We start from the raw sequence: 25,409 nt of genomic DNA, 5'->3' as shown, positions 1-25,409 counted from the left end.
GGCTGGGGCACGGCACCAGGAAGCTGAGCGCCGGGGATGTACCGATTAGCTGGGACAGAATGCCTGGTTGTCCATAAAAAGCGTCAGAGAAAGAAAAAGGACGGGATAAAATAGCAAGATCCCACTTTTTTACTGTCACTTTGACAAAGAGTGGGGGAGGGGGGGCGTAGTAATGCCGTTGGCAAGTGACAGGATGTAAGGAAACAAACACTTCTGTACATTATGAGACCTGAACTTTGTGGGGACAGTTGTCAAAATTCTTAATAGTCATACCTTTTGGCCAAGCCATACCTAGCCCTAAGATTTATTAGCCCTTAGAAGGCCAAATGCACCAAGATGTGAGCTCAAGGATGCTTCATCACAGCCTTGTGTAAAACAGTGAAAAACTATATGCAAGTAAACTGGGACTTGGTTAAGGAAATTGTGGGATAACCCATGACAGATGCTTCGCAGTCATTCAAACAATGGTGATGCATTCTAGCATTATTGCCGTAGAAAGATGGAGGATGGGGTATTAAGTGAAAGAGCAACTTACAACATTGTATGCAGAGTATACATATTTATATTTATAGAAGTGGGGTCATAGTGCCCTGTCTGTAAATATTCACAGGTATTGAAATGAAAACAGAAATGTGTTCACCAAATTATAATAGTGGTTTCCTCTATAGGTGGTATTATGAGATGACTATAATTTATCATTTTTTTCAATATTTTCTGTGTTTTTAAATAATGGGCATGCATTCGTTTCATAATCAGAAAAAGAATAAGGCTTCAAAAAGTAAGATAATAGTGGCCAGTATTTCAGTTACGATCCATGTCAGGAACCCCAGGAAATGAAAGAAGCAGGAAGACAGTGAAGGGAACTGTGTAGGAGCGATGACCATCATTCTTAATCTTGCCTACGTAACTTCTTCACTGGGACAGGTTCCATTTCTGCACGCGTCTTTGGCCCTCACACCCAGTGGGCCACCACCTCTATCCCAGTTGAAACAAAATGTTTTCAGCCCAAAATAGATAAGGTTATAAACCCATCAAAAGTAACGACCTTTAAAAAAGATTTCAGGAAGTCAAAAAGGCAAGACAAAGAAAAATGTATAAAATCTATTTAGCTCTTAGGGAAAAAAGAAACCAAATGACTACAAAAATACCAGCTCCAAAAATACCAAAAAGCTTCCACAGGAGAAAATAGAGAGCAAAGGACTGGCATATGGATGTCAGAACTCCCGTGTCAGAGAGGTTCCGGAAGCCGGCCGTGCGTCACCAATTATATTTGTCCAAGATCACTGCGACAGACTCGCACTTCCAACAACAGGGCACGTTCTTTAATGGCCCCCAAATCTCTTCTCTGTGACCAACTGATGGTATAACTATAGTGTGAGATTTTTTTCATTCCTTTCATCATTGGCGAGCACATTTTAACGTAGGAAAAGAAGGGAGAGAGAGAGAGCTGTCACAGACCCATTGTGTTCATGTGTATCTGAGACGTGTTTCCTACATGGCTGTCTTTTCTTCTCCCCTCCAGGAAAAGCACAAAGAAGCACCTGCAGCAATGGCCAAGCTGACAGAATCCATGAGTGAGTAACTTGGAATTTATTCTTGATTTCTGGTTTTGAATGAGAAACCGCAAACTCTCGCACAAACCACATCCCCTTGTGACAATCTGACTTGCCTTTCACTGTTGCGATAGCCAAGGTCTGTTTGACACACGTCACCTTATGTCGATGGTACATGGTGCATGATTCAGGAACCCATCTTGCGTGGGGTCAAGTTCTGCACCAAAGTGGTTACTGAATGTATGAATCAAAATGGATTTTATTTGCAGCACTGCACTGGGGCTCAAGACCCCGAGTTATTTCAACCTGACCTTGGGCAGGTTTGGACCAGGTCAGCTGAAGTTTTATGGGCAGATATTGCATAGGCTGGAGAATCGAAAGAGAGGAAAGGATGGTTTATTTATGATCACTAAACCTTCCAGGTGTTCCGAAATTTCAAACAGAACGATTAAAAATGGAGTGCTTGAAGTGTAAGTAGCTTGGAATGATTTAGCTTTGGTGTGGATCAGTGCTATAATGCTCTAAGCTCTTAAGCTACATAAATAGAATACATATTTTTTAAGAAGAAAGAAGAATTAATTAAAATAAATCCTTCCACAAAATGAGAAATGCAATTCTATATGTTGAAGTTTAAATATTAAAGACCATGTGGCACCCTAACCAGTTTGGCTCAGTGGATAGAGTGTCCACCTATGGACTGAAGGGTCACAGGTTCAATTCCAGTCAAGGGCATGTACCTTGGTTGCAGGATCGATCCCTGGCCCCAGTCAGGCTGCGTGCGGGAGGCAACCAATAGATGTATCTCTCTCACATGGATGTTTCTCTCTTTCTGTCTCTCCCTCTCCCTTCCACTCTCTCTAAAAATCAATGGAAAAATATCTTTGGGTGAGGATTAAGAACAAAAAAAGACCATGTGGCTGTGAAATAAGCAGACAATGCGGACTGTTTTTGTTTGAAAATAAACACTGTCCCTGGTGCTAGATTTCATTTCTAAAGTTTCAAGGGAAGCTTGCAAACACTTCTCCATTCTCATTAGGGCCATGAACACCTTATTCAATTTGACCTGCAAAAGTCACTATTAATCTTGCCACATTTAACTGGGCACCTGCTTCCTCTTCTACCACTCCTCAATTCATGGAGCTATTAAAATACAAGTGTCCTTTTGTAGCTGGTCAATGAGCCCTTATCCCCAAAGGTCTGCCCCTCACCTAGAAAAGATCATGTTAAAAAGTTCTTTACACTGCATTTCTTTCATTCCTCACCCAGAACCCCTGGCCAGTTTCATCGGTCTTGACACACACTGATTCCACCATTTACACAATGACTCAAAGGGGTGGGTGAAGACCAACTGCCCACGATATTTACTGCCTCTCTTCCACTCTCTGTTCTGTATCACCCCCTGCCCTCTCTGCTCCACCCTTCTTTCTACATGAAACACGTGCAAAGGATTTGCCACGAGGTTTAAAGACCCCCAGATGGGTTCTCTGGAGGGGAAAGGATCTTAAAGCTCTTCTCCTGCCTGACTGAAATGCGTAGTGAGGTTACCTGTACCACTGCAAAGCTGATGAGCCTGTGTCGTCAAAATACGGAGTGGGACCGCGGACAGCACCAACTAATTCACAGTGTCAGCACTTGAGCAGACTCAGTTCTAATCTCCAAGTCCAAGGACACCAACACAAAAGACCCGCAGAGCCTCTGAGAGCTGGAAAGATGGCTAGCTTGGAGCCGGGGGTCACTGTCAGCGAAGGGAGTTTTAAGTGTGTAAGGGAATCAAGCTAGTGTAGCACAGGAGTTGTGATGCTGGTTTCACAATGAGGCTCCTGGTAGAAATTCAGTGAATGTTACTTTTAACTCGCCTTACTGAGCTGTGAAACACTGAAGGCACTCTAAGGGGCCTACTGGTTCTTCAATAACGGTATATTAATTTTTATACTTCTGTTGGATCCAAATGCATTTAAATGAGAGCCGCTCGTTGGACTTCTGGTTGGTTGGTTTTAGATCTCAGGTTTGCCTCTGCAATAACTATAATGACTGATCTATAAATCCATTGGCTTAAGGGAATTCTGTCAAAACTGAATTCCAAACCCTTGGGTAGATGAAAGGGTACATTCGTTCTTCTAAGTTGCTTTGTCTTTATGAAAAGATCACACAGCCCTGACCAGTTTGGCTCAGTGGATAGAGTGTTGGCCCACACGTGGACTAAGGGTCCTAGGTTTGATTTAGGTCAAGGGCATGCACCTCAGTTGCAGGCTCGATCACCAACACTGGTCGGAGCACGTGTGGGAGGCAACCAATTGATGTGTCTCTCTCACATCGATGATGTCTCTCTCTCTGTTTCTCCCCCTCCCTTCCAGGTCTCTAAAAATCAATGAAAATATATCCTCGTGTGAGGATTAACAAAAAAAGAAAGAAAGAAAGAAAAATCACACAGATGTGTTCAATACACAAGGAAATTCAAAATTTGAGACCAGACTTTGGAATTCTACTCACCATTCCAGTTCACCGATCCTTACAAAGATAGAGAACATTATAAAATGCATAAGACATGCTCTAACTCTTTTAGGCTCTCGCTATGAGCGTTCATGAGGCAGTCAATACTGATAAATATTTCATCAAAGTTAAACTCATGAATAATGTTATATACAGCTCCACATTCATTCTACATAGGAAATCTACAAGGAAATAAATACATAATTATGTAGGGAGAACCAACCAGTTAATCAAAGGATTAACACACAAGTGCTACACACTGAATTTGATGGGAGCGTAAAACCCAAGGCCACCAGAGGAAAGGGACATAAACAGAACCACAAATGCCCAGGACATGGTGCACAGAATGGCTTTCTCGAGCCAGGAAATGCTTTGCTTGTTCAACTGCAGAGCAAACGCCATCTGGTTCCTAGAACATCCATGTTTAACTAGAACCGGGGGGAAAGCCCGAGTCTTCCATCACCATAGGGGTCGACTGCTGCGGGTGGCTGGGCAAGGCTGGGAATGGGGTGGGTGACCTCTTCATCTTCTAGAACAGGAACGGGGAACGTTCCTTTCTCTCATGTGCCATTAATCAACTTCAGTCATTTTTTTAAAAGGCAAACAAGCCCAGCTGGCGTGGCTCAGTGGTTGAGCATCAACCTATGAAACAGAAGGTCACGGTTTGATTTCCGGCCAGGGCACATGCCTGGGTTGCAGGCTCAATCCCCAGTGTGGGGCATGCAGGAGGCAGCCAATCAATGATTCTCTCTCATCATTGATGTTTCTATCTCTCTCTCCCTCTCCTTTCCTCTCTGAAATCAATAAAAGTATATTTTTAAAAAATAAAGGGCAAACAAGAGACATAGATATTTACAGGCTTTTAAATGTTTCATTGAAATCAAGTTTAATAAATACAGGGTAATACTTCAAAATATTTTATGTTACATTGTTGACATGAAGAGGTGGCCTGATAAGGAAGAAAAAAACACAGAGAAAAAAGAAAAACAGATGTGGAGGGAGAAATAGAGAGACAGCAAAATTATACATGACAAAAACACAGAGGAAAAAAACATATGTGAAAAGGACCCAGAGAAGAGCTGTGAAGGAGGGAAAGAGGCAACTCATAGGAGCCAAGAGAAGCCAGGCGGCAAGGGAGGGAGGCAGGAGAGGTGTGACTGGGATGCCCAGTGGGTCCTCACTCACCTGTGCATCGCCCTCACTCGCCACGGCATTCGCTGTGGACTTCCAACCTTCTTACCACTGCCCTTTGACATTTTAACCTCTGTTTGCATCTTGGAAACGGATAATTTCACACGTAGACTTGCTCCAAATAGTGCAGCCGAAACCCCCAGATCGGAGGAAATTGCTGTGCGTGTGCCGGTCAGTGAGCAGCACTTTCTTACCCAGCCGCTGACCGCAGTGAAGCCGACAGCCTGATCTCGTTGAGACCCCAGCCCTGCCTCTCAATAGGCAGATGGGGACCCTGCCAAGGACACCAGTCCTGTTCTGTGCTGTCATCAGCAGTGACATGGAGCGGGCAGGTCTGTCCCGGGCCTGAGGGCTAAGTCAGGCGGTGAGGATTGGAGGTGTCCAGAGGCGTGCAAACAGCCTGGACTCGTGGTCCGCAGGGAACCTTGGTAGGCGGTTCTTACATAAACTTTTTTAATAATTTGCTGCACGGTCGTGGCCGGCTGATGTATCCCCCCCACACCCCGAGCTCCTGGGAACATGTCAGCTACAGCAAAGGAGGTCTCACCACGTGGGTGCATTGGCAGTGAGGGTTATAATCACATACCTGGTCTTGTGCGTGGCAGCAGGTGAGTGGGACAGGGAGGGAGGCTTGGCCACCATGCCTTCCCAGGCTGCAGGGCCCCTTGACCCCATGTTCTGCTGCCCATCCTGGAGCCCCACTCCCACTCCTGTCTGCGTCATTCACGTGTCTGCAGTGTGGTGGCTGCCTGAGCCGCATGAATCTCCTGAGGCCCCCGCGGGAGGATGGGGGTTCGTGGAAAGCTTTATTGATGATGAAAAATTCCGAGGGTCCCATCTCTGCCAGGGACAAAGTCCAGCTGTGTCCTCAGCGAGGCCTGAATGAAGGCCCCTGTCCGCCGTGTCTGCTCCCTGAGAGAGCACAGTCCAGCCCCGCGTCTGGCCGGCTCAGCTTGTGCTCCCAGCCGCAGTCCATTGCCTGTGGGGTCCTCACGGCCATGGCCATGCGGCTGCTTAAGGCCACAGGGCTGTGGAGGGAGAACAGGTGAGTGCACAGGCGAGCGTGAGTCCTGGAGCAAGAGAGAGCAAGAGCAAGAGCAAGAGCAGGAGCAAGCAAGAGAGTGGGCTCTCGTGGGGATTTCAACTTGGCAAGATTTCACGCGTTTCTGATGGGGCCCACCTCCTGGCCAATCCAGTGTTCCCCAGGCCAGCACCTTCCCTACATCACCCCGACTTCACTGCGAGTGTGCCCCTCTCCCCCTTCTCCCCGCAGCAATCCAGTACAGGATGGGGGAGGGAGGAGCAACCCCCTTGGAGTAGCAACATGTGTGTGAGCTTCCCAGGTGACCACGCCCACAGTGTCTGACTTCCCTCTGCCTCTTCCCTTTATTGATATTAATAACTAGGTAATTGCGCCGATAACAGCAGTAGCCCTTCCCTTACCCAGAAGTTCCTCCGTGTGCTTCCGAAACGGGTTCTGGAAGCCCCGCCTGGAGGCAGGTCTCTCACCCTCCCAGGACCCTGGTGTCCCATTCCTCCGTCACCCGCCCACTCACACTCACACCACTCACCAGACTGGCTCCGTCCTCTCTACTCTGGCCGACGCAGTCTCCTCTGCGTGTTCACTCCTGGAGTCCTGTGCCCAGGATGAGGGCAGGGAGGCTCCAGAGTGGGTGCTGAGAGGGGCCACCTTGCCGGAGCCTCAGGACACAGATCTATGCAGATGACCGTATTTGACCTTGGTCCCCACAGAGGCTATCGTTTCAGTCCCACCATTAGGCAGACAAGCACCCTTTGATCCGAAGCAGGAGAGGGCAGCCACTGTGAGGCATGTGCTTGTCCTTCCTGGAAAACATCTTTCAAGTTCAAGGACACTTGCTCCTGGTTGAGAGTATGAGTATGTTCAGTTGGAATCGGAGATCCCAGCTCTGAGGTCACAGGGCCTGAAACGGACTGTAATCCTCATGCAATTTAATGGCCTGAGCCACGTCTCCACGGACGCGAACATCCCCTCTTCTCCCCTCCATGTCCCTCCAGGTGCTTCTGTCACCTCCCTCTGCTGTCCCCTGCACTCACTGCCGAGTCCCTCACCCTATGGCCAGCTCCGAAGAACTCAATCTCCTCCCCTGCCAACTCCAGGGCCAACATGAGTTTAAGGGATTTTACTGGTAGAAACACACAGCCATGTTCAGAACAGCACCACAGTGAGCAAAGCTCAGCCTGGGTGCCTGACGTCTGTAAGGTTGTCACTGATCTTCGAGCAAATGGGAATGAGACGAGGTCTGTTTTCTCATACTCATTCCCATTCCTTCTAAGGCAGTGGTTCTCAACCTTCCTAACGCCGCGACCCTTTCATACAGTTCCTCATGTTCCAAAGTCGCCCCAATTTCATTGTTACAAATTGAACATAATTAGAGCATAGTGATTAATCACAAAAACAATATGTAATTATATATGTGTTTTCCGATGGTCTTAGGCGACCCCTGTGAAAGGGCCGTTTGACCCCCAAAGGGGTTGCGACCCACAGGTTGAGAACCGCTGTCTAAGGTCTTGGCGATCACCTGGACCCTCACCTCCTGATGAATGTCCCTGACATGCTTGGTGAGAAATTCATCTCCGACATCCACACCTTCTCCCTGGCAGCAGGAAGGGCTGGATCGGGGTTTCTCAGCTCGGGCGCCATTGACATTGGGAGCTGGGCAAGTCTTCCTTGTGGACTTCCGCGCGTTGCAGGATTTTTTAATGGGAGCCTTGACCTCGGTTCACTAGATGCCGGTTGTGACACCAAAGGTCTCCAGGCATTACTAAGTCTGCCCTGTCGGGAGGCTGGGACCACGTCTCTAGGTAACGCCAGGCAGAAGGAAGGCTGAGCAGACACCAATCCTCTTCCTCTGCAGCGATGGTGGGAGGTGCCAGAGGGTGGCAGCCCTGCCCCAGGCTTCTAGCTCCAGTCTCTGTCCATCTGCCACTCCACCTCCACTAACTTAGTGCAGGAACAGTCAGCCTGAACCACCCCTGGAGGCCACGCAGAGCGTCCATCGGCCTCAGCTGCCTGATTTTGGAGACAACCAAGCCATTGGTGTCTCTATTTTACTGATGATGCAATGGGAAGATGAGGCGATGTTTCCAATGTGATGATGTTTAAGAGGAAACGTGGAAATACCCAGCAGTTCTTGGGACTGGCAGAAACAGGGAGGTGGAGAGTGGGTGGAGAGGGGAGGTGGAGACCCCGTTTCTCCCAGAAGCCAGTAGGAGGGTCATTCTTTCTAAAACAGCAGTTTTTAGGACCTTCGGTCCCCTCAATAGTAATGTTTCTCGCTCACTTGGCCTTTTCGAGCCACTGGTGGTGTGAAGCCCAGGTGTGGGTCAGCCACATCCTCTCGGACCCGATCTCAGGGGCACAGGTGCCATTGACACATTACTGAAGTGTCTCCCTCTCTCCTTCAGGGTCATGGGCACTTGGGTCCTCCCTCATTCCCCCTTTTATAGGAAGTAATCACACACAACGCAGACATTCAGTGCGGGAGTGACATGATCCCAGCCCAGCTTGGCAGGTCAGAGGCAAGGCCTTGAATCAGGCTGCCCCACCACCACTGGGGCTGTGAGCCCCCCAACATCTGCCTGTCTCCAACCCCACACGTCCCCATGCTCCTGGGGCCCTCTGCCACGCCAGTGGGTGCTCAGGTGACACCCAGGACTATGGAGGAGCCACGGCTCCCTCTCAAGACCCCAGTGCAGAGCCAGCTCTCCGCGCTGGGGGCCCAGGCCCATAGGGGACGGGAAGCACGCCCAGCGCCACTTGCCTTTGCTCTGGCCCAAAGCAAAGAAGAAAACAAACACATTTTAAAACTCTCTTGCCTCCCACCTCCTCCATGCGCCTTCCCTGCCTCCCTCCAACTGCCACCCAGCTCACTGTCCTCCCCTCCCTCCTCCCACGGGCTCCCAGAGCCTGCTCCACCCTCCACCACCTGCCACCCTGTCAGGATGGTCCCCTCCCACCGCCCACGGCTTGGCTCCTCCCCTCCAGGCCTTGGGAACAACAGGGGTCATGGAGGAAGTCAGGAGGTGAGAGGACATGTCCCCAGGGCTGGGGAAGGCCCGGCGCTGGCTGGGGGCTGGCACTTAGAGTCTCAAGCTTTATTCTGCGCCCTCAGCTTGCAGCAAGTAGGGTGCCCTGCCTAGAGGGTGGCGATGAGAAAGGCCAGAGTGTAGGAGACAGATGGCCAATGGGGCAAGCACGTGTGGCCAGCCCAGGGCAGGGGGACATGTCCGTGTGCGTGAACGTGTGCATGTTTAGGAAGCACTGAGCCTGAGATAACTGAGGATGTGAGGGAGCAGATGGTGGAGGGAGAGCAGGGAACACTGGATTCTGAGGCTCCCGCTCTGGAGCTCAGCCGCAGGCTGGAGGGCCGCCCACGCCCCGCACAGCGAGCTCTAGGCCTGCACCCCTGTGAACCCCAGGAGGAGTGTGCTCCTTGCCCGGTGCAGCGCCCTCTGCCTCAGTTATATGCCCTGAGAGCAGCTCCCTCCAGGGCATTAGCGTCACCCACGGCTTCCCTGGCACAGGGCACTGTGCCCTCCTGCTCCTGGAGGCAGGTGTGTGAGCTGTGGCAGCGGCTCCCGGGGCCTCCCTGGGTGCAGGGAGGGGATGGATGCAAGGGGGGCCCTGGGGGAGGTTAAAATCAGGCAGAGGTGGGTGTCACCTGGTGGGAGAAAGTCACCTCCCAGACTTCCCCGAGCTGAGCCGTGGCTTCCCGCACGGAGGGGGGCGTTCAGCAGGGAAAACAGCGCGGCCTACATTTCTTGTGTTTTTCTGCTTTGATGTAATCTCCCTCACAAGATATTAAATTTCAAGCTCAAAGGCGTTACAAGGGGGAGGCATCTCGGAGTTTAAATATTGACTCAGAGAACAGTGCTACCGCCCACAGGTGCATTCACGAAGGTTTCTGCACAGTTAGCACATCAGCCCTGGTGCAGTGAGGGCAGCCTTACCTGCCCCTCAGGGTGATCTGTGGAGGCACAGAGCCACTCTGATGTCGCCCAGCCGGCCCCCAGCTGGGAGCCTGCATGCAAATGACTTTATCCTCTTGTCTGATTCTCTGCATCTGAGCATAGCATCTCCCTGGCAGGGTTTGAATAATGTACACACAGCTCATGCATAGGTACCTACATGCTAACAGGTGTGTTTATGTGCATAAATGTGTGTAAACAATTGCATTTTCATATGGATATGCATGTATAAGCTAATAGGTACATTGAAGGCTAACATATGTGTATTAAATATATATATTCTATATTGAAAGCTAATATATAATCACTAGAGGCCTGGTACATGAAAATTTGTGCACTCGGGGGAGGGGGTCCCTCAGCCCGGCCTGCACCCTCTCGCAGTCCAGGACCCCTCAGGGGATGTCAGACTGATGGCTTAGGCCCACTCGCAGCCATCAGCCTGGCTTGTGACTGAGTGGAGCTCCCCCTGTGGGAGCACACTGACCACCAGAGGGCAGCTCCTGCATTGAGCGTCTGCCCCCTGGTGGTCAGTGCACATCATTGCGACCGGTCGTTCCAACGTTAGGGTCAATTTGCATATTACCCTTTTATTATATAGGATGATAAACTAAGACTTTTTGACGTGAGAGGCAGCAAGCAGTTATTTAAGATCAAGGAATAGCTGTGCGGGAGGCACTGATTCAGGCAGAAGCCAAAACTGTTTCGATGAGGAGACAGAGGCGATGGGTGCTTATAGGAAAGGGAAGGGACATTGACATCCACAGAAGGAGAGCATTGCTATCGGTGCAGGTGACGTAACAGGGTGACGCTAACTCTCAGTAATGTTTTTAATTTTCAGTCTGGTGGTCCTCATGTCTGCTTTCTTGTTATCCTTGCAAACAGTTATTTGGGGCACAAGATTGCGTGGGCCTAGCACAAAGGTGAGTTTGCCCTGTGCTAACACTCCAGGATGTGAGGCATAAGGCGTGCCAGGCCGTCTTCCTGACATGGCAGCTCCAGCTCCATTGCAAAGGGCTCCATTTCCTTTTTTTTCTTCTCTCAAAACTCAGATATAAAACCACATTTTCGGTTGCTCCTAGCTTCCCTTGCCTAAGGAAAGTGTTCAAATGATGCAACCGTTTGACCATATACATTCTAATCCTATGACAGTAAAGCTCATCATTCAACATTCCCCGTGTATTAGCTGTGTGTCTGCCTTTTGCTGAATAAAGTGGAGGATAGAGACTCTGTATGGAGTAGACCCTCCTAGTTGACTAACCAGATTCAGCTGGGCAGAATCTTCCTATGACCATATACAACCCATTTAGGAAAAAATAAGAGACAGGAAGAAAGTACTCGACATGCATCCCTAACACAGTAGGCATAAGATTTGGGTTTTTTTGTTTTTTTATTTTTTTAATTTTTTTTATTGCTTAAAGTATTACAAAGGGTATTACATATGTGTCCTTTTTTTTTCCCCGCCCTTGACAATCCCCTGGCCTCCCCTACCCCCCAGTGTCTTATGTCCATTGGTTATGCTTATATGCATGCATACAAGTCCTTCGGTTGATCTCTTACCCCCCTCCCTCCTGCCCCCCAACCCTCCCCGGCCTTCCCGCTGCAGTTTGACAATCTGTTTGAGGCAGCTCTGCCTCTGTATCTATTATTGTTCATAAGTTTATAATGGTCTCTATTATCCATGAATGAGTGAGATCATGTGGTATGTTTCCTTCATTGACTGGCTTATTTCACTTAGCATAATGCTCTCCAGTTCCATCCAACATAAGATTTGTTAAGTGGAGGACTGAAAACAGAGATTTGGCTTAAAAATAATTACCCTCTGAATTGCTTAATGAGTACAGATTTCTTTTTGGGGTGATAACCATGTTTTAGAACTACTAGTAGACAGGGGTGGCGGTTAAACAACATATTGGGAACGTATTAAATGTTCACTTTTTTAAAATATATTTTATTGATTTTTTTAAAGAGAGGAGGGAGTAGGATAGAGAGATAGAAACATCGATGAGAGAGAAACATCGATCATCCGCCTCCTGCACACCCACCACTGGGGATGCGCCCGCAACCAAGGTACATGCCCTTGACCGGAACCGAACCTGGGACCCCTCAGTCCACAGGCCGACGCTCTATCCCCTGAGCCAAACCAGTTAGGGCTAAATGTTCACTTTTTATGTTATGTGAATTTAACCTCAATTTTTAAAAATTATTAATTTCATTATGATGTCCTGAGGACAGAACAAATTTAGTCACAAAACCATGCAACAGTGGTCCGCTACCTGAAAGGCTGAAAAGTTTATAACCCAGTAAATCACTGTATACCAGGAGCCTTTACTCCAAGAAACTATTTGAGAAAACAAAAGTACTTCCAGAAAAGTCCATTGGCCCTTTCGATCCATGACCTTCTACGTTAGCATATTCACTTTGGAGTCTGGGCTGCTCGAAGCCTTTCCCATGAATATGGAGTCCTCAGAACGGAAAGACTGTGACATCCTTGATTTCCTAGGCACCGTAGCTCCTTTCCTAAGAGAAAAATCTCACTTTGTTGAGAAGACGCTTATGGGAAAGGGAAGGGCCAATGGTTAACCAGGAGTAAACTGCTGGTTAGTTAGTTGGCCCAAGATGTGGGGGAAAGAAAGGAAAAGCAAGAAACCAGCTTGAAGTACAAGCCTCCAAATTTCTGTGTCGAGGGAACAATTTTTTACATGAAAGTCAGGGTTGACAGGGGTGTAGGAAAGAATAAAAACAATTAGAACTGCAACTTGGAGGATGGGCAGAGCTCACGTGTCCTATACGTTGATGTAGTTTGGCAGAAATCAGGACGCATAGCCGGGGAAAGGCTTGAGCACTTAACAACAGAGCTGGGAGGGACATGAGACGTTTGACAATGATGTGCACTGAGCAACCTGCGCTCGACACGGGGGCAGTAAGAGCAGACGCTGTGCGTGACTTGTCTTGTCGTTATATGGGCTTTGTGGTAGCATACAGGCTACATCTGTGTATTGGTTGCGTGTGCCTTTTGCAGAGTAGAGTGGAGGCTAGAGACTCTGTATGGAGTAGGACCTCCTGGCTGGCTCCAATCTTTGTCCTGGGTCCGGGCACAGAGCTTCAAGCCCCATGGAGTTTCCTGAGTGACCAGGGTCTGTGTTCTGTTCTGAGGTGACGCATGTGGCCTCCAGGCAGCTTCAGGATGGGGCTGGTCGCCGGAACTACCACACCTGACCTCTGTGGGGAGGGTGGGGCTGGAGTCTGAGTCCAGGCCTGTGGCCAGTGATTTAATGAATCATCTCAGGTAAAGAAGCCCCAACGAAACTGGGCATGAAGCTCCATGGGGCTTCCGGTGGATGAGCCGTTGACATCCCTAAAGCCACAGGCAGAGGGCACGAAGCTCTGTGCCCCCGCCCAGCCCTTGCCTATGTGTATCTTTATAACAAAACAACTCACAAGTATTGCACTTTCTTGAATTCTGTGAGTCACTCTAGCAAATTATTCAACTGAAAGGGTCATGGGAACCCCAACTTTATAGGCGGAAGTGTGGTCAGAAATAGAGACCATTGGTGCAGGTGGCCTGGGGACCCCAAGGGGCCCCTGGTGTCTGCGGTAAGGGCAGGGTTGTGGAGAACTGCGCCCTTGATCTGTGGGTCTGGAGCCATTGCCAGGCAGTGCCGTCAGCATTGACCTGCAGGACACCCCGTGAGGGTGGAAGCAGATGTTATGTATACATTTCCATTTCTCCCTCACCAAGCAGAGTAACACCCTCACCCAGGTGAGATTCTGACAGTTTAACTTTGGGACCCAAAACAGGGAAACCTCCTTCAGAACTTAACTATGCAATTTGTTTTTATTCGTGATGATGATAGCTGATATATGCCAAAGGCAATCCTTGGTGCTTATTTTTTCCAAGCAGGAGAAATATTACTTCTATTCACATGAAATCAGAACTGTAGGCGGCTTTTTTCAATCTGTTTTTCCTCTCAGCAAGCTTTTCAGGTTTTTCTGGTGGGAAAATTACTTGGACTTTAATTAATGACTTCTTGGTACCTTAGCTTTCCTGACAGCCAAATATCAAATATAAATGAACCAATTTTTGGCATTTTGAAAGGCATACCTGCATTCTTTTAGGAGCCTGTACTTACATCAGAACCAGCAGCATAATAATATAACAAAAGGCCAAATCTTAAGAAGGAGACTGACAGATTTACTTAAAAAGTATAACCACATAATTTTATAAGTGGTGTGTGATTTGAGAGGGAGTATGGTTCTTTTTCTTTAAATATATAATTTCCTTTCAGATTTGTCAAATGGAGTTTCAATTTGCAAACACTCTCAAACCGTGATCTCTTGCCATGTTCACTAACTAATAATAATAAGGAATGATGAGGTGTTCAGACATCAGGAGTGAAGGAGTCTAAGAAGCAACAGAAGAGCAACCTTAGGTTTTGAGGCAATGACATTCTGATTTCAATTCTAAAATCGCAGCCAACGTAGCACAATTTGTTCTTATTTTCCTAGCGCTTTCCAGGCAAAATGGTCGATCAAATTGAAAGAGATTTGGCATATTTCCCTATTTGCTGCCCCAAAACTCCAAACAACAACAAAAGAAACTATAAACAAAGAGTAAAACAGTAACCACTGAAGGCGAATGTCCAGGTGGTCCAATGTGGGTGAGACCCAATAAATTGGAAAACTGTCCAAAGATCCAGACAGTGACCATGATAGTGAAGTCGCTGTCATAGTAACAGAGGGGCCCAGTATCACCCTGTGGGAAACACCTGTGGCCTCAATGGTTTTTAGCTCATGAAATACCTGCTTTGTCCCATCTGTCAATATTTGTAAGTTTCTAAAAAAAACAAAACTTAAGTCTAATATCTAACTGTTTATGCCTTTTGCTATAAGTGTTTATAACTATTTGCTCCCTGTCCAAGCTGCAAAAAGATTTAATATATATTGTTGAGAGCCTTGGCACCCATCCTCTAATGGAGAAAAGGTAGAAGAGAGTGAGGGAAAGATTTTTTTTTTAAATCAGACTATTGCCCTGGTCGGTGTGGCTAAGTTGGTTGAGAGTTGCCCCATGCACGAAAAGGTTGCCAGTTCATTCTGGTCAGGGCACATGCCTGGGTTTGGGGCTGGATCCCCAATAGGAGGCATGCAGGAGGCAGCCGATTGCTGTTTCACTCTGACATCAATGTTTCTCTCTCTCTCTCCCTTCCTCTCTCTCTAAAAATCTTTAAAAATTAAAAAAATAAAAATCTGACTATTCCTCTTAAAATCACCTCCATTTCTGAGTGGATTGAAAAATACACTGTGATCAAAGAACAAGAGAAAACCATGCTGAGCACACAAGAGACCTAGAAGCAACTGGGTTGGGAGAGGGGTGTTCTATTGTGATGTATTGTTTTTAAATGGACCATTCAGGTTACTATAGAGACTTACATTTAATGGCAAGAGGAGGAGTGGCAAACCCACTAAAAGCTGCTTGGCAAACAAAACCTGCACCCAGTAAACCTCCCACAGGGTGAAAACATGGGATCCAGCATCATGCGGATGCCACTGGCAGTTTAGGGGTCCCCAGGAAGGGACATGGCGCTCTAAGCTGGTCGGTGCTGTTTCATTGCCTTATCAGACCTCACCCACCATGCAGATGATGTGTTCCATTCTGCAGAAGCCACAGGGACCCAGAGGCTGGTTTCCATGGAGACGGTTAGCAGCGTTGCTGGTATACCCTACAGAAGGGAGAGAAACTCCCACACATGCACGCACACACACACATACACACAGTCATACACACACTCAAACACATACACACTCATGTGTTCATACACACCCATGAACACTTTTCAGTTAGACAAATTGGTTGTAACTGCTATATATGTATATACTAGAGGCCCGGTGCATGAATTCGTGCACCAGTGGGGCCCTCAGCCTGGCCTGTGGGATTGGGCCGAAACTGGCTCTCTGACATCCCCCGAGGGGTCCTGGATTGTGAGAGAGTGCAGGCCAGGCCGAGGAACCCCACCAGTGAATGATCAGGGCCGGGAGGGACGTGGGAGGTTGGCCAGCCAGGAAGGGATCGCAGGAGGGCTCCAGAGTGTGTCTGGCCCTTTTCGCTCAGTTCCAATCAGCTGGACCCCAGCAGCAAGCTAACCTACCATTTGGAGTGTCTGCCCCCTGGTGGTCAGTGCACGTCATAGTGACTGGTCGACCGGTCGACTGTCTGCCCCCTGGTAGTCAGTGCATGTCATAGTGAGCAGTTGAGCAGCCTTAGCATATCATTAGCATATTACTATTTAATTGTTTGAATGGATGACCAGACGACCAGACACTTAGCATATTAGGCTTTTATTATATAGGATATGTATTTAATCTTAACAGTTCTATGAAGTTGGTGGTCACAGACTTTTAGATGAGGAAACTGAGGCACAGACAGGTAAAATAATTTGCCCAAAGCCACACAGCTAGAAGTGAGGGGACGGGATTTGAACTCACACTGCAAGCTCCCAAACAGCCAGGATGGAGGACCTGAAAGGATATCAAAAGCAAACGAAGACCCCTGCTCCCCAGTCTGGGCTCTGAGCGCCCTTCAGAGAAGTGCCCGGCATACTCAGGGCTTCTGTGTGCTCCACCAGAGACGCCCACCTTTACCCAGGCCTACCTAAGCCCTGTCATCGCTCCCTCCCCATCCGCCTGGGACTCAACCTGATGGGGAGCAGAATGGATGCTCAACAGTTGCGTTGGCCAACTTGGGGCTGCTCTGCCCCTGTCCTGGGCAAAGCCGATTGGACCAGACCTTTTCCTGGAGCGCCTGCTTCCCACGACCTCCCCTGGAAGACCGTCTCACCAGAGACCTCTCTGGACACTCAGCCCGCTCAGCTGCTCCCTGTGGCTTGTGGGGCTGGCGAAGGCAAGATCCATGATCACATCGCATGGAGCCAGCCAGCATGGAGGGACTGTCACATCCGATTCTTTAATGGCTGAGTAAGAGGACCCTCAGCTGAACTCTCAGCTCTGGTGCCAGGTTGAATGGCTTAGCTGGACCCACGGAGATCAGTGGGGCCTGACTGCTCACCACTCCCAGCTTCCAGGGGCGCCCAGGGCAGGGACTCCCCAGCTCAGCCGAAGGGGGTGCCAGGCCACACGGATCCCTCTGCTGCCAGTGACCAGCCCTGCTAGGATTTCATCAGAAAGTTTTGTACGGCCAAAGCATTTTTATTCATAATTCAGAAGGTGATTCCACATTCTTTCCAATTTCACGGGCCGTGTCCCTTCAGTGGCTCGGCTGTCCCCGTGTGTGAGACAGTCCCCGCCTCTCCACCTGGGCCACATCAATAGCCCGGCCACCTCATCGCCTCGCAGAGTTGGCAGTGTTGCAGCTTATCCTTCAGGGACCTCTTTCTATTTGCAAAGTGTTTTAGCAATGTTGTCTCTTGGCCAGTTTCCCGTCTCCCCGGGGTTTCATTGCGTAATTGCCTCTCGGCCCTCCCAGGGGCTGCTGCCGTGTTAACCACAAAGCCGCTCCCTGAGAGTCTGAGGTTGGGAGGATGCTCTCGCGGCATCCGCAAGCTGGGGCCCCCCAAAGATCACTTCAGTTCAATGCTTAGTTGTTATGTCAGTTTCACTTCACATTTCACTGGTTAAAAAAAACAAAACAAAACACAAATATGGAAAACAAAAGACAAGCTCCTGCAAATGAGTATAAACAAGGCAAACACTGCCCCCCCCCCCATAGAAAAAATGTCCAAAGATACAAAGAGTTCATTCACAAAAGAGGAACCACAAATGAGCGAGGGTCAATAGACCTCTGAGAAGAAGATCAATATGAAAAGTAATAAAGCAGAGGCAAATGAAATCACCACTATGACCTCCTCTGTTACTATAAGGGCCAAGATTCTGAAGTGTGGTGATGCCAGGTGGGTGAAAGTGGGAGAACAGGTGCACATCAGTGCCTGCTCCTTGGCAGGTGGATTATCTCGGCTCTTGGAGGCAGCGTGGCAATGTGGCTCACACCTGTCTCCTGCCGACACTTTATCCTGAAGCTATAATTGGACAAGTGCACAGAGAGGTAGACATGAGGTTGTTCATCTCAAAGTTGCTTGTGATAACGAAAAATGGAAACAGACCAAATTTGTATCATTGAAAGATGATTTGTGCCCTGCCGGCGTGGCTCAGTGGTTGAGCATTGACCTATGAACCAGGAGGTCATGCGGGGCATATGCCTGAGTTGGGGGCTCAGTCCCTAATGTGGGGCATGTAGGAGGCAGCCAATCAATGATTCTCTCTCATCATTGATGTTTCTTTCTCTCCCTCTCCCTTCCCCTCTGAAATCAATAAAAATATACTTTTTTAAAAAAAGATGATTTGTGATGTAGTCATTCCATGGAATGGCATGACACTTTTCTAATGGTGAGATGTGTGTGGAAATGTCTGCACCTGAAACGGTTGAGTGAAATGTACTGTGTGTAGTCTGATCCTACTAGGGAAAAATTGTTTGCATTTGCATGGGTGCATATGCACCCAACCTCACCTGCACAGGCATCACTCACAAAGAGAGACCTGGAATTATACAAAAGTAGGCTTACAGTGGTGAAAACAAAAAAACAGTTTATTCTTGTATTATTATATACTAGAGACCCGGCGCATGAAATTTATGCCCTCGGGGGCAGGGGAGAGGGGCCTTCAGCCCGGCCTGTGCCCTCTCGCAGTTTGGGAGCCCTCAGGGGATGTCCAACTGATGGCTTAGGCCTGCTCCCTGTGGGCTCTAAGTCACACAGAGCCTGTGTACCTGTGTACCTGGTTTTCCTATCCCAGGGGTCATGTGCCCTCTCCGTCTGCATGCTCTCACCTTCCAACATCAGCCAACAAGTGCGTTCAGAGATCTTAGCCCTTGAAAGCTCATCTTTCTGTTCTGACATCTTGGATCTCTAGGGCACGAAGTAGGGTGATATTATTCAATCTGATTTTTAACACAAAGATAAGTCACTGCATTATTTAGGGATTAGCTGCTGTCTATTTAAAAGTGCACACAAGGCCAGGCATAATCTCCTAAAATGAATGATTTGTGTATTTCTGGGACAGAGCACTGGGAAAGCTTACTAAGATTGCATTCAAGTATCAACAGTTCATCTTGGAGTTGTTATTCTTGCTCATGATCTCTGCTTCAGACAGACTGTGATCCTTTCGCTCCATGTTCAGAATAACCTGGCAAAGCTAACCGGATAACCCCTGACAGAAATCATCAGCCCAGCCGGGGTCACGCTCAGAGTTATATCCACGCTCTACACATAAGGCTCCCATGCCCTGCAGTAGCTGAGCTCCTCGGATTCCAGGAGACACAGCGTTAAAATGTATACTGAGGACATCTCACTACCTCGTTGCCATTTATTATTTAATTCATAAGAGAATCCATGCATTTCACACTAATCTTATTACATAGCAAATGTGTGACCACTTAGAACTCTACAGAGAAAGATTTTGGCAGTAGGGAGAGTCACAAATTTCCCTAACAGCCCGCCAGCATCCCAGGACACGGCCTCTGCTGTGGCCCTTCGCACCTGGCTAGTTCCCACTCACCACTGCCCGGGGGTGCAGGCTACTGCCCAGGCAGGTGGGGTTCCTCTAACCCAAGGCCTCGAGGCTCTGCAGAGACCTCAGGCCAGCAAACCGGGGCTGCCCCGTGTGCTTCTCAGCCAGAAAAAAAAGGGGCCAACGCATCCAGTTCCCCACAGGGGCTCTGGGCCTGCAGAACCACAGCATGCTGGATATACCACTGAACCCCCCACAATTCTTGACCTTCAGAGTCACATATTTGTGACTTTGGGGCTTGAGAGCCTCCTTCCAGGGCGAGATGGCTGCATTCCTTTTACTAGTTTAATTTAATTATGGCATGTAGATTTCTGTTCATTTTTCTCAAAGCCCCAACAACACTAGCAGTTCCTCTAATGAAAGTAATTTTTCCAAAGATTGTAAAACATTAGTTTAACTGCACTCAAGGCTCCTGGCATCCGGGGAAGTGTAGGTCATTAGAAGTTAAAGGCTGTCCCCAAATGCACAGATAGATTAGCAAGTGCAAAAGAAGCCCATTCTCACAAAGATTTCCTGGGAAAATGGAGACAGAAATGGGGAAACAATCTTTCTAAGTTGTTACAAAATGTTGTTAAAGAAAGTGGGCTGCAAAAGAAAACATCTTTTATATCCTACTAGAGGCTACTGTTGCATGAATTCGTGCACCAGTGGGGTGGGTCCCTCAGCCTGGCCTGCAGGATCGGGCTGAAACCGGCTCTCCAACATCCCCCAAGGGGTCCTGGATTGCGAGAGGGTGCAGGCCAGGCCAAGGGACCCCACCAGTGCACAATTTGGGCCAGGGAGGGACGCAGGAGTTTGGCCAGCCAGGGAGGGACTGCGGGAGGGCTCCAGGGCATGTCCAGCCCATCTCACTCAGTCGTAGTGTCTGCCCCCTGGTGGTCATTGCACATCATAGTGAGTGGTTGAGTGGCCTTAGCATATCATTAGCATATTACACTTTGATTGGTTGAACGGACGACCGGACACTTAGCATATTAGGCTTTTATTATATAGGATTAAAAGTATTTCCATTTACTACCCCCAAATCATAAAACAGTGTAACCTACAAATATTTTATATACCTTTAAGAAATGTTGGCCAGCTACCTCACTTGCAAAAATTGAATGCAAAAACTCCCTAGTTACGTTTAAAGCTTAGTTATCCATGTTTTATTCATTGGTCATCATATTCATCTTGGCAATTTATTACCCTAAAAGAGGCAAGAATATGTTGCATACATTAAAATAGTACTTTTGTTCTACTGATCAGAGAAAATTTTTGTATTTGTGAATTTAGATCAAAATTGTTATAGTCAGTGACTAGAAGATGAGGCTATTGAATTTTTCATTGAAAACTTGAGTTTATAAGGTGAGTAGATCCTGATCATTTGTCAAAGCAACTTGAAAGGCCCCTGGAGTTGGGAAACTGACTGATTGATAAACAGACCCCCTTGATAAGAGGGGGAATAAGACCTTGAAATCAGAAGTCCCAGGGCAGAATTCTGACTTTTACTAAGTGACCTGGGACATGTGTTCTACCCTCTGTGTCCATGTCCGTTGCCTAATTTTCCGAAGTGTGGGTGCGAACACTGGTCACCCCGGGCTGTGGCGAGAACTGAATTGAACCACAACGTGTGCCTGACTCGGGCTCTTCATTAGGCTCGGTTCTCTTCCCATCTTCTTTCTCTCACTCAAGGTCGAAAGACCCAAATGGAACCCCAGGTCCCCGCTGTGCTCCTTCCTTGGGGTAAACCTCTTCTCTCTCTGGACCCCTCACCTGTGAAACCAGGGATCAGCATTTCAACTGTCCGCCAGCCTTTAGCTGGAAGCAGAAGATTGATTCAGCATTTCAACTGTCCGCCAGCCTTTAGCTGGAAGCAGATTGATTCGCTCAGCAAACGTGCTGGGGTCTTGCATGCCGGGCGCCATGCTGAGGGGAATGTGAATTGTGTGACTTAGCACAGACTGGGTGGCTTAACGCGTGGGATGTTAATCCTCACAGTTCTGGAGGCCAGAGGTTCAAGGCCAGGCGTCCCCTGCTGGGCAGCTCTTCCTGGCCTGTCCAGCGGTGGTGGCTGTGACTCCCTGGCGCTTTGTCATGTAGCCAAGTGCCTCCAGGTCGGGCGATCCTCTCCGGGAGTCCTCACGTCATCTTCCCTCCGCATGTCTGTGCAAGTGCCCCTCCTGGATTAACCCCCACCCGCACCCACTGTGACCTCGTCTCACCTGAATGCTTCTGCGAAGACCCTGTTTTCTAATAGGATCACAGATGCTGGGAAGTAGGGCTTGAATGTATCTTTAGGGGGTCATCTGTTTTTTTTAATCTGAAGCAAACGGGGACCCGTTTCTTGTCTCTCTGCCTCTGGTCTGTCGCCTGACATGAGGAAGCTCAGAAGTCCCAGGGGTGGGTGAGCTCCTCCACAGCCTACGGGAGCAGTCAGCTCCCCGCGGCAAACTCACCTCGAGAAGCAGAGTCCCGCGATGCACTCCTGGGCAGCACTGTCCTCGGAAGGGACGCGAGCCAACCAGAGGCAGGAGTTGTGACAGATGCTGTCGGTCCGACCCAGGCAGACTGACTACAACCCATGAATCGTTTGGTCACATGGGGCCCCGGTGCCCACAGACTTACTGCTGTGATGGAGTCTGTCTTGTTCTATGACGCACATTCGAGATCATTCGGATGCATGTCATGGGAGGCGTGGACTTGAGGTCATAGATGGTCAGCTGGAGCCGGATGAAAACCCTAAAGCGGGAAGTGACACTCCGTGGCCCGCTCAGCACTCGTGGCCACTGCGGCCGAAGGACGGGCTGATTTGTCTTTTGCTCCCCATCACATCCCTGCTCTTCCAACCGGGCCTGGGGAGAAAACGATCATTTTCAGTGTAACTGTCAAAGGCTTGATGCTGTACTGGGTCCCTATGCTGTGGACTGAGAAAATCGCCTACGTCTTCAAACCTCACCACCTTCAAAGGTTTGCGACGTTTTTGCCGAGTCTGATAGAACGGAAAGCCCTGCTGAGACCCTGGGTCAAACGAGTCAGAAGTGACGGTCGGAGTGAGGGTGTTTGGGGCACAGGCTCCCGCTGGCCTTTGGGTGGAAGGTTCTAGTGTCCGCGTGCAGATTAGGCTGTCAGTGCCAAGTTGGTTCTGAAATGGTCGCACACGCCCCTCCTCTCCCTGTGCACTTGCTCCTGAGGTCTGTCCTGCCATGTTCTCACAGGAGCCTCCAAGTGATTGCCTAGAACTGCGGTCGCCAATCCGTGGTCCGTGGACCACTGGTGTCCGTGAGGTCTGAAAGGTTGGCGACCGTTAACCTAGAACATCCTTTTCCAGCGGGGGAGCTACGGAACCCCTGCCTGTGTGCGGGTTTAGGCCACTAGGTTTGTGGTAACGCGTTACAGCAGCAACGCAAAGCTGATAAAGATGTACTCTCTTATAGCTCCTGTGGTTAGGACTCTAAGATGGGTTGGCCTGGCTGAGTTCCTTGTGGAGGCTCAAGGAATAATCCATTTTCTTGCCTTTTCTAGCTTCCAGAGCCTCCCACACTCCTTGGCTCATAGCCCCACTCTTCGTCTTTAAAACCATCAGGGTACATCTTCCAATATCTCTCTCCCTCTGTCTCTCTGAGCTTCTGTCATCACGTCACCTTTTCCTTTTCTGACCCTCTTGCCTCCCTGTTGTAACCTTGTGGTTACCTTGGGCCCATCCACATAATCCAGGACAGTCTCCCACCTTCAGATTCCTGACTGACTCCCACCTGGAAGGTTCCTTTTGCCCATAGGGTAGCACAGTCACATGTTCTGGGAATCAGGAGGTGGACGTGTATTGGAGGTGCCATTACTCAGCCTGCCACCGGCACAGTGATGTCAGAGCCGCAAAGGCTCTGTGTCTGTGAAAGGAGTCGAGACTACGGTGTGGACTCCAGCCTCGCCACTCAAGGCGGCCTCATTCTGCAAGCAAGATACTCGGCAAAATGGGATGGACTTTGCTTTGGGGCAAATCACACCTTCTCTGAGCACAGTCACTGTAGCTACTATTTCATTAACTCCTTTAAGGGACAAGCTCTTTCATACCCACCACAAAAGGTGACAGGAAGAGTCATTTCAAAGTAATTTACGTTGAAGGAGCTTTTAGAAATAAAATGCCAAATACATGTAGACAGTCAGACGTTATCTCCTTTGTCCTGATCGCAGCCCTGTGAGTTAGGATGAGGGTAGAGGCTCCACTGCAGGGGTGGAGAGAATCACAAGAGTTGGAGAGCCAGGGTGGAGACGAGCCTTTCACGAGCTGGAGGGACATTTGCACATAAAAACGCTGTGAAAAGTGCCCAGTTTACAAAGCAGGTCAAGCGACCAACGACCAAGTGACCCAAAGTGCTGCTTTGAATCTCAGTAGGTAGATTTCTCAAGAAGGTGTCCAGGAGGAAGCATGTGGGTGGGGCCTTTGTAGAATCCTAATTGTCTTAGATTTTTGAGCCATGGATGCTCAAAAAAATGTTCATTGGGTATCAAACTTCAGACACTACATGAAGCACAGAATTAGAACTGTTTGCGAGATTACTCAAGCAAAAGGGGGTGTGCTTTGATCCAATATATCCAGGAGATTGGGTCCAAATGGGCGAGGTTCAAATATTCTGATTATGCAGGTGGATCCGGGTTATCTGAGTCTGAGAAGTTGGAAGGTGGAGTAGGAAGTAGGGGTTGTCATAAACCAGAGTCCTCCCCAAAAGAACTGGCTGCTTGTAACACTTGGTCCTCCCGTAAGCGTAGCCCTCCCTCCCTTTAACTCCAGCCTCTCTCTCCCCCACCCCCAGACCCCTGCCCAGGCATTCACTCCTCTGGGGGTCAGTCTCTCTCTGAGTCACAGATGCTGCCTCATCATCCATCGCAGGGGGATTGCAGGGTGAAACCTGGAACCTTGCAGTAGATCAGGTTTCATGGAGATCGGGTTGGGTCCCCTCCATCTCCGGGGAAGTTGTTGATGGATGATGACCTGGCGGAGATGGGCCCATGCCAACCAAAGAGGAGGAAGTGATGGGGAAGATGGCACACAGGACATGCCTTCAAAGAGAGTGATGTGAGCGTGGGAGGCTGTCGGAGGCCTTGGGAAAACAAAGCCCTGCGTGTTTTTGGAGAGCTGGCCCTCTTGTGACCTTCCTGATAAGCTCAGTGCGCAACCTAACAGCTCTCTGCTTGTACTGACATTCAGTGTTGCCAGAAAAATCTCCCGGATGGAAAGAAGCACTGAATTCCTGCGTGTTCTCTCGGAACTCGTGCCTATCTATAATTATAACCGAAAGCACGTTCGATGGATGATACATTTATTTCATAGTTATTGTTCCAGTTTTCAAGATAAAGTTCCAACAGTGATACTTTTTCTCCTGTTCAGTATGAAGCTTTAGTTCCCATTTTACTGAAGTGGATTCCTTCCTGGCCTCTCCCCAGCCTCCTGAAGGCTTCCCACACCTGCCCTCCCTGCCCACCATCCAACGGGGAATGAGTGGGCACCTTGGCTGCTGCCAGCTCACTCTCTGCCCAGGTAGCCCTGCCCAGGTAGCCCTGCCCAGGTAGCCCTGCCCCAGGTAGCCCTGCCCTGGTTGCCCTTCCCAGGGAGCC

General features: G+C 48.9%; 1 protein-coding gene across 2 annotated transcripts in view; it reads left to right on the top strand.

The window, feature by feature from the left end:
- Positions 1-25,409, top strand: part of KCNJ6 (potassium channel, inwardly rectifying subfamily J, member 6) — a 170,609-nt gene that overhangs the window by 58,165 nt on the left and 87,035 nt on the right. For both annotated transcript variants that reach the window (XR_313288.2, XM_005861290.2), the window contains exon 2: positions 1,523-1,574. Coding sequence is in view for 1 of the 2 variants with exons in the window: in XM_005861290.2 (XP_005861352.1) it covers positions 1,550-1,574 (25 nt within the window). In the remaining variant the exon portion in view is untranslated. The remainder of the gene's footprint in view (positions 1-1,522; positions 1,575-25,409) is intronic.

Source organism: Myotis brandtii, unplaced genomic scaffold (assembly GCF_000412655.1).
Source record: "Myotis brandtii unplaced genomic scaffold, ASM41265v1 scaffold147, whole genome shotgun sequence".
Taxonomy (NCBI): domain Eukaryota; kingdom Metazoa; phylum Chordata; class Mammalia; order Chiroptera; family Vespertilionidae; genus Myotis; species Myotis brandtii.
The sequence above is the reverse complement of the archived record's forward strand: the minus strand, read 5'-3'. Positions and strand labels throughout refer to the sequence as shown.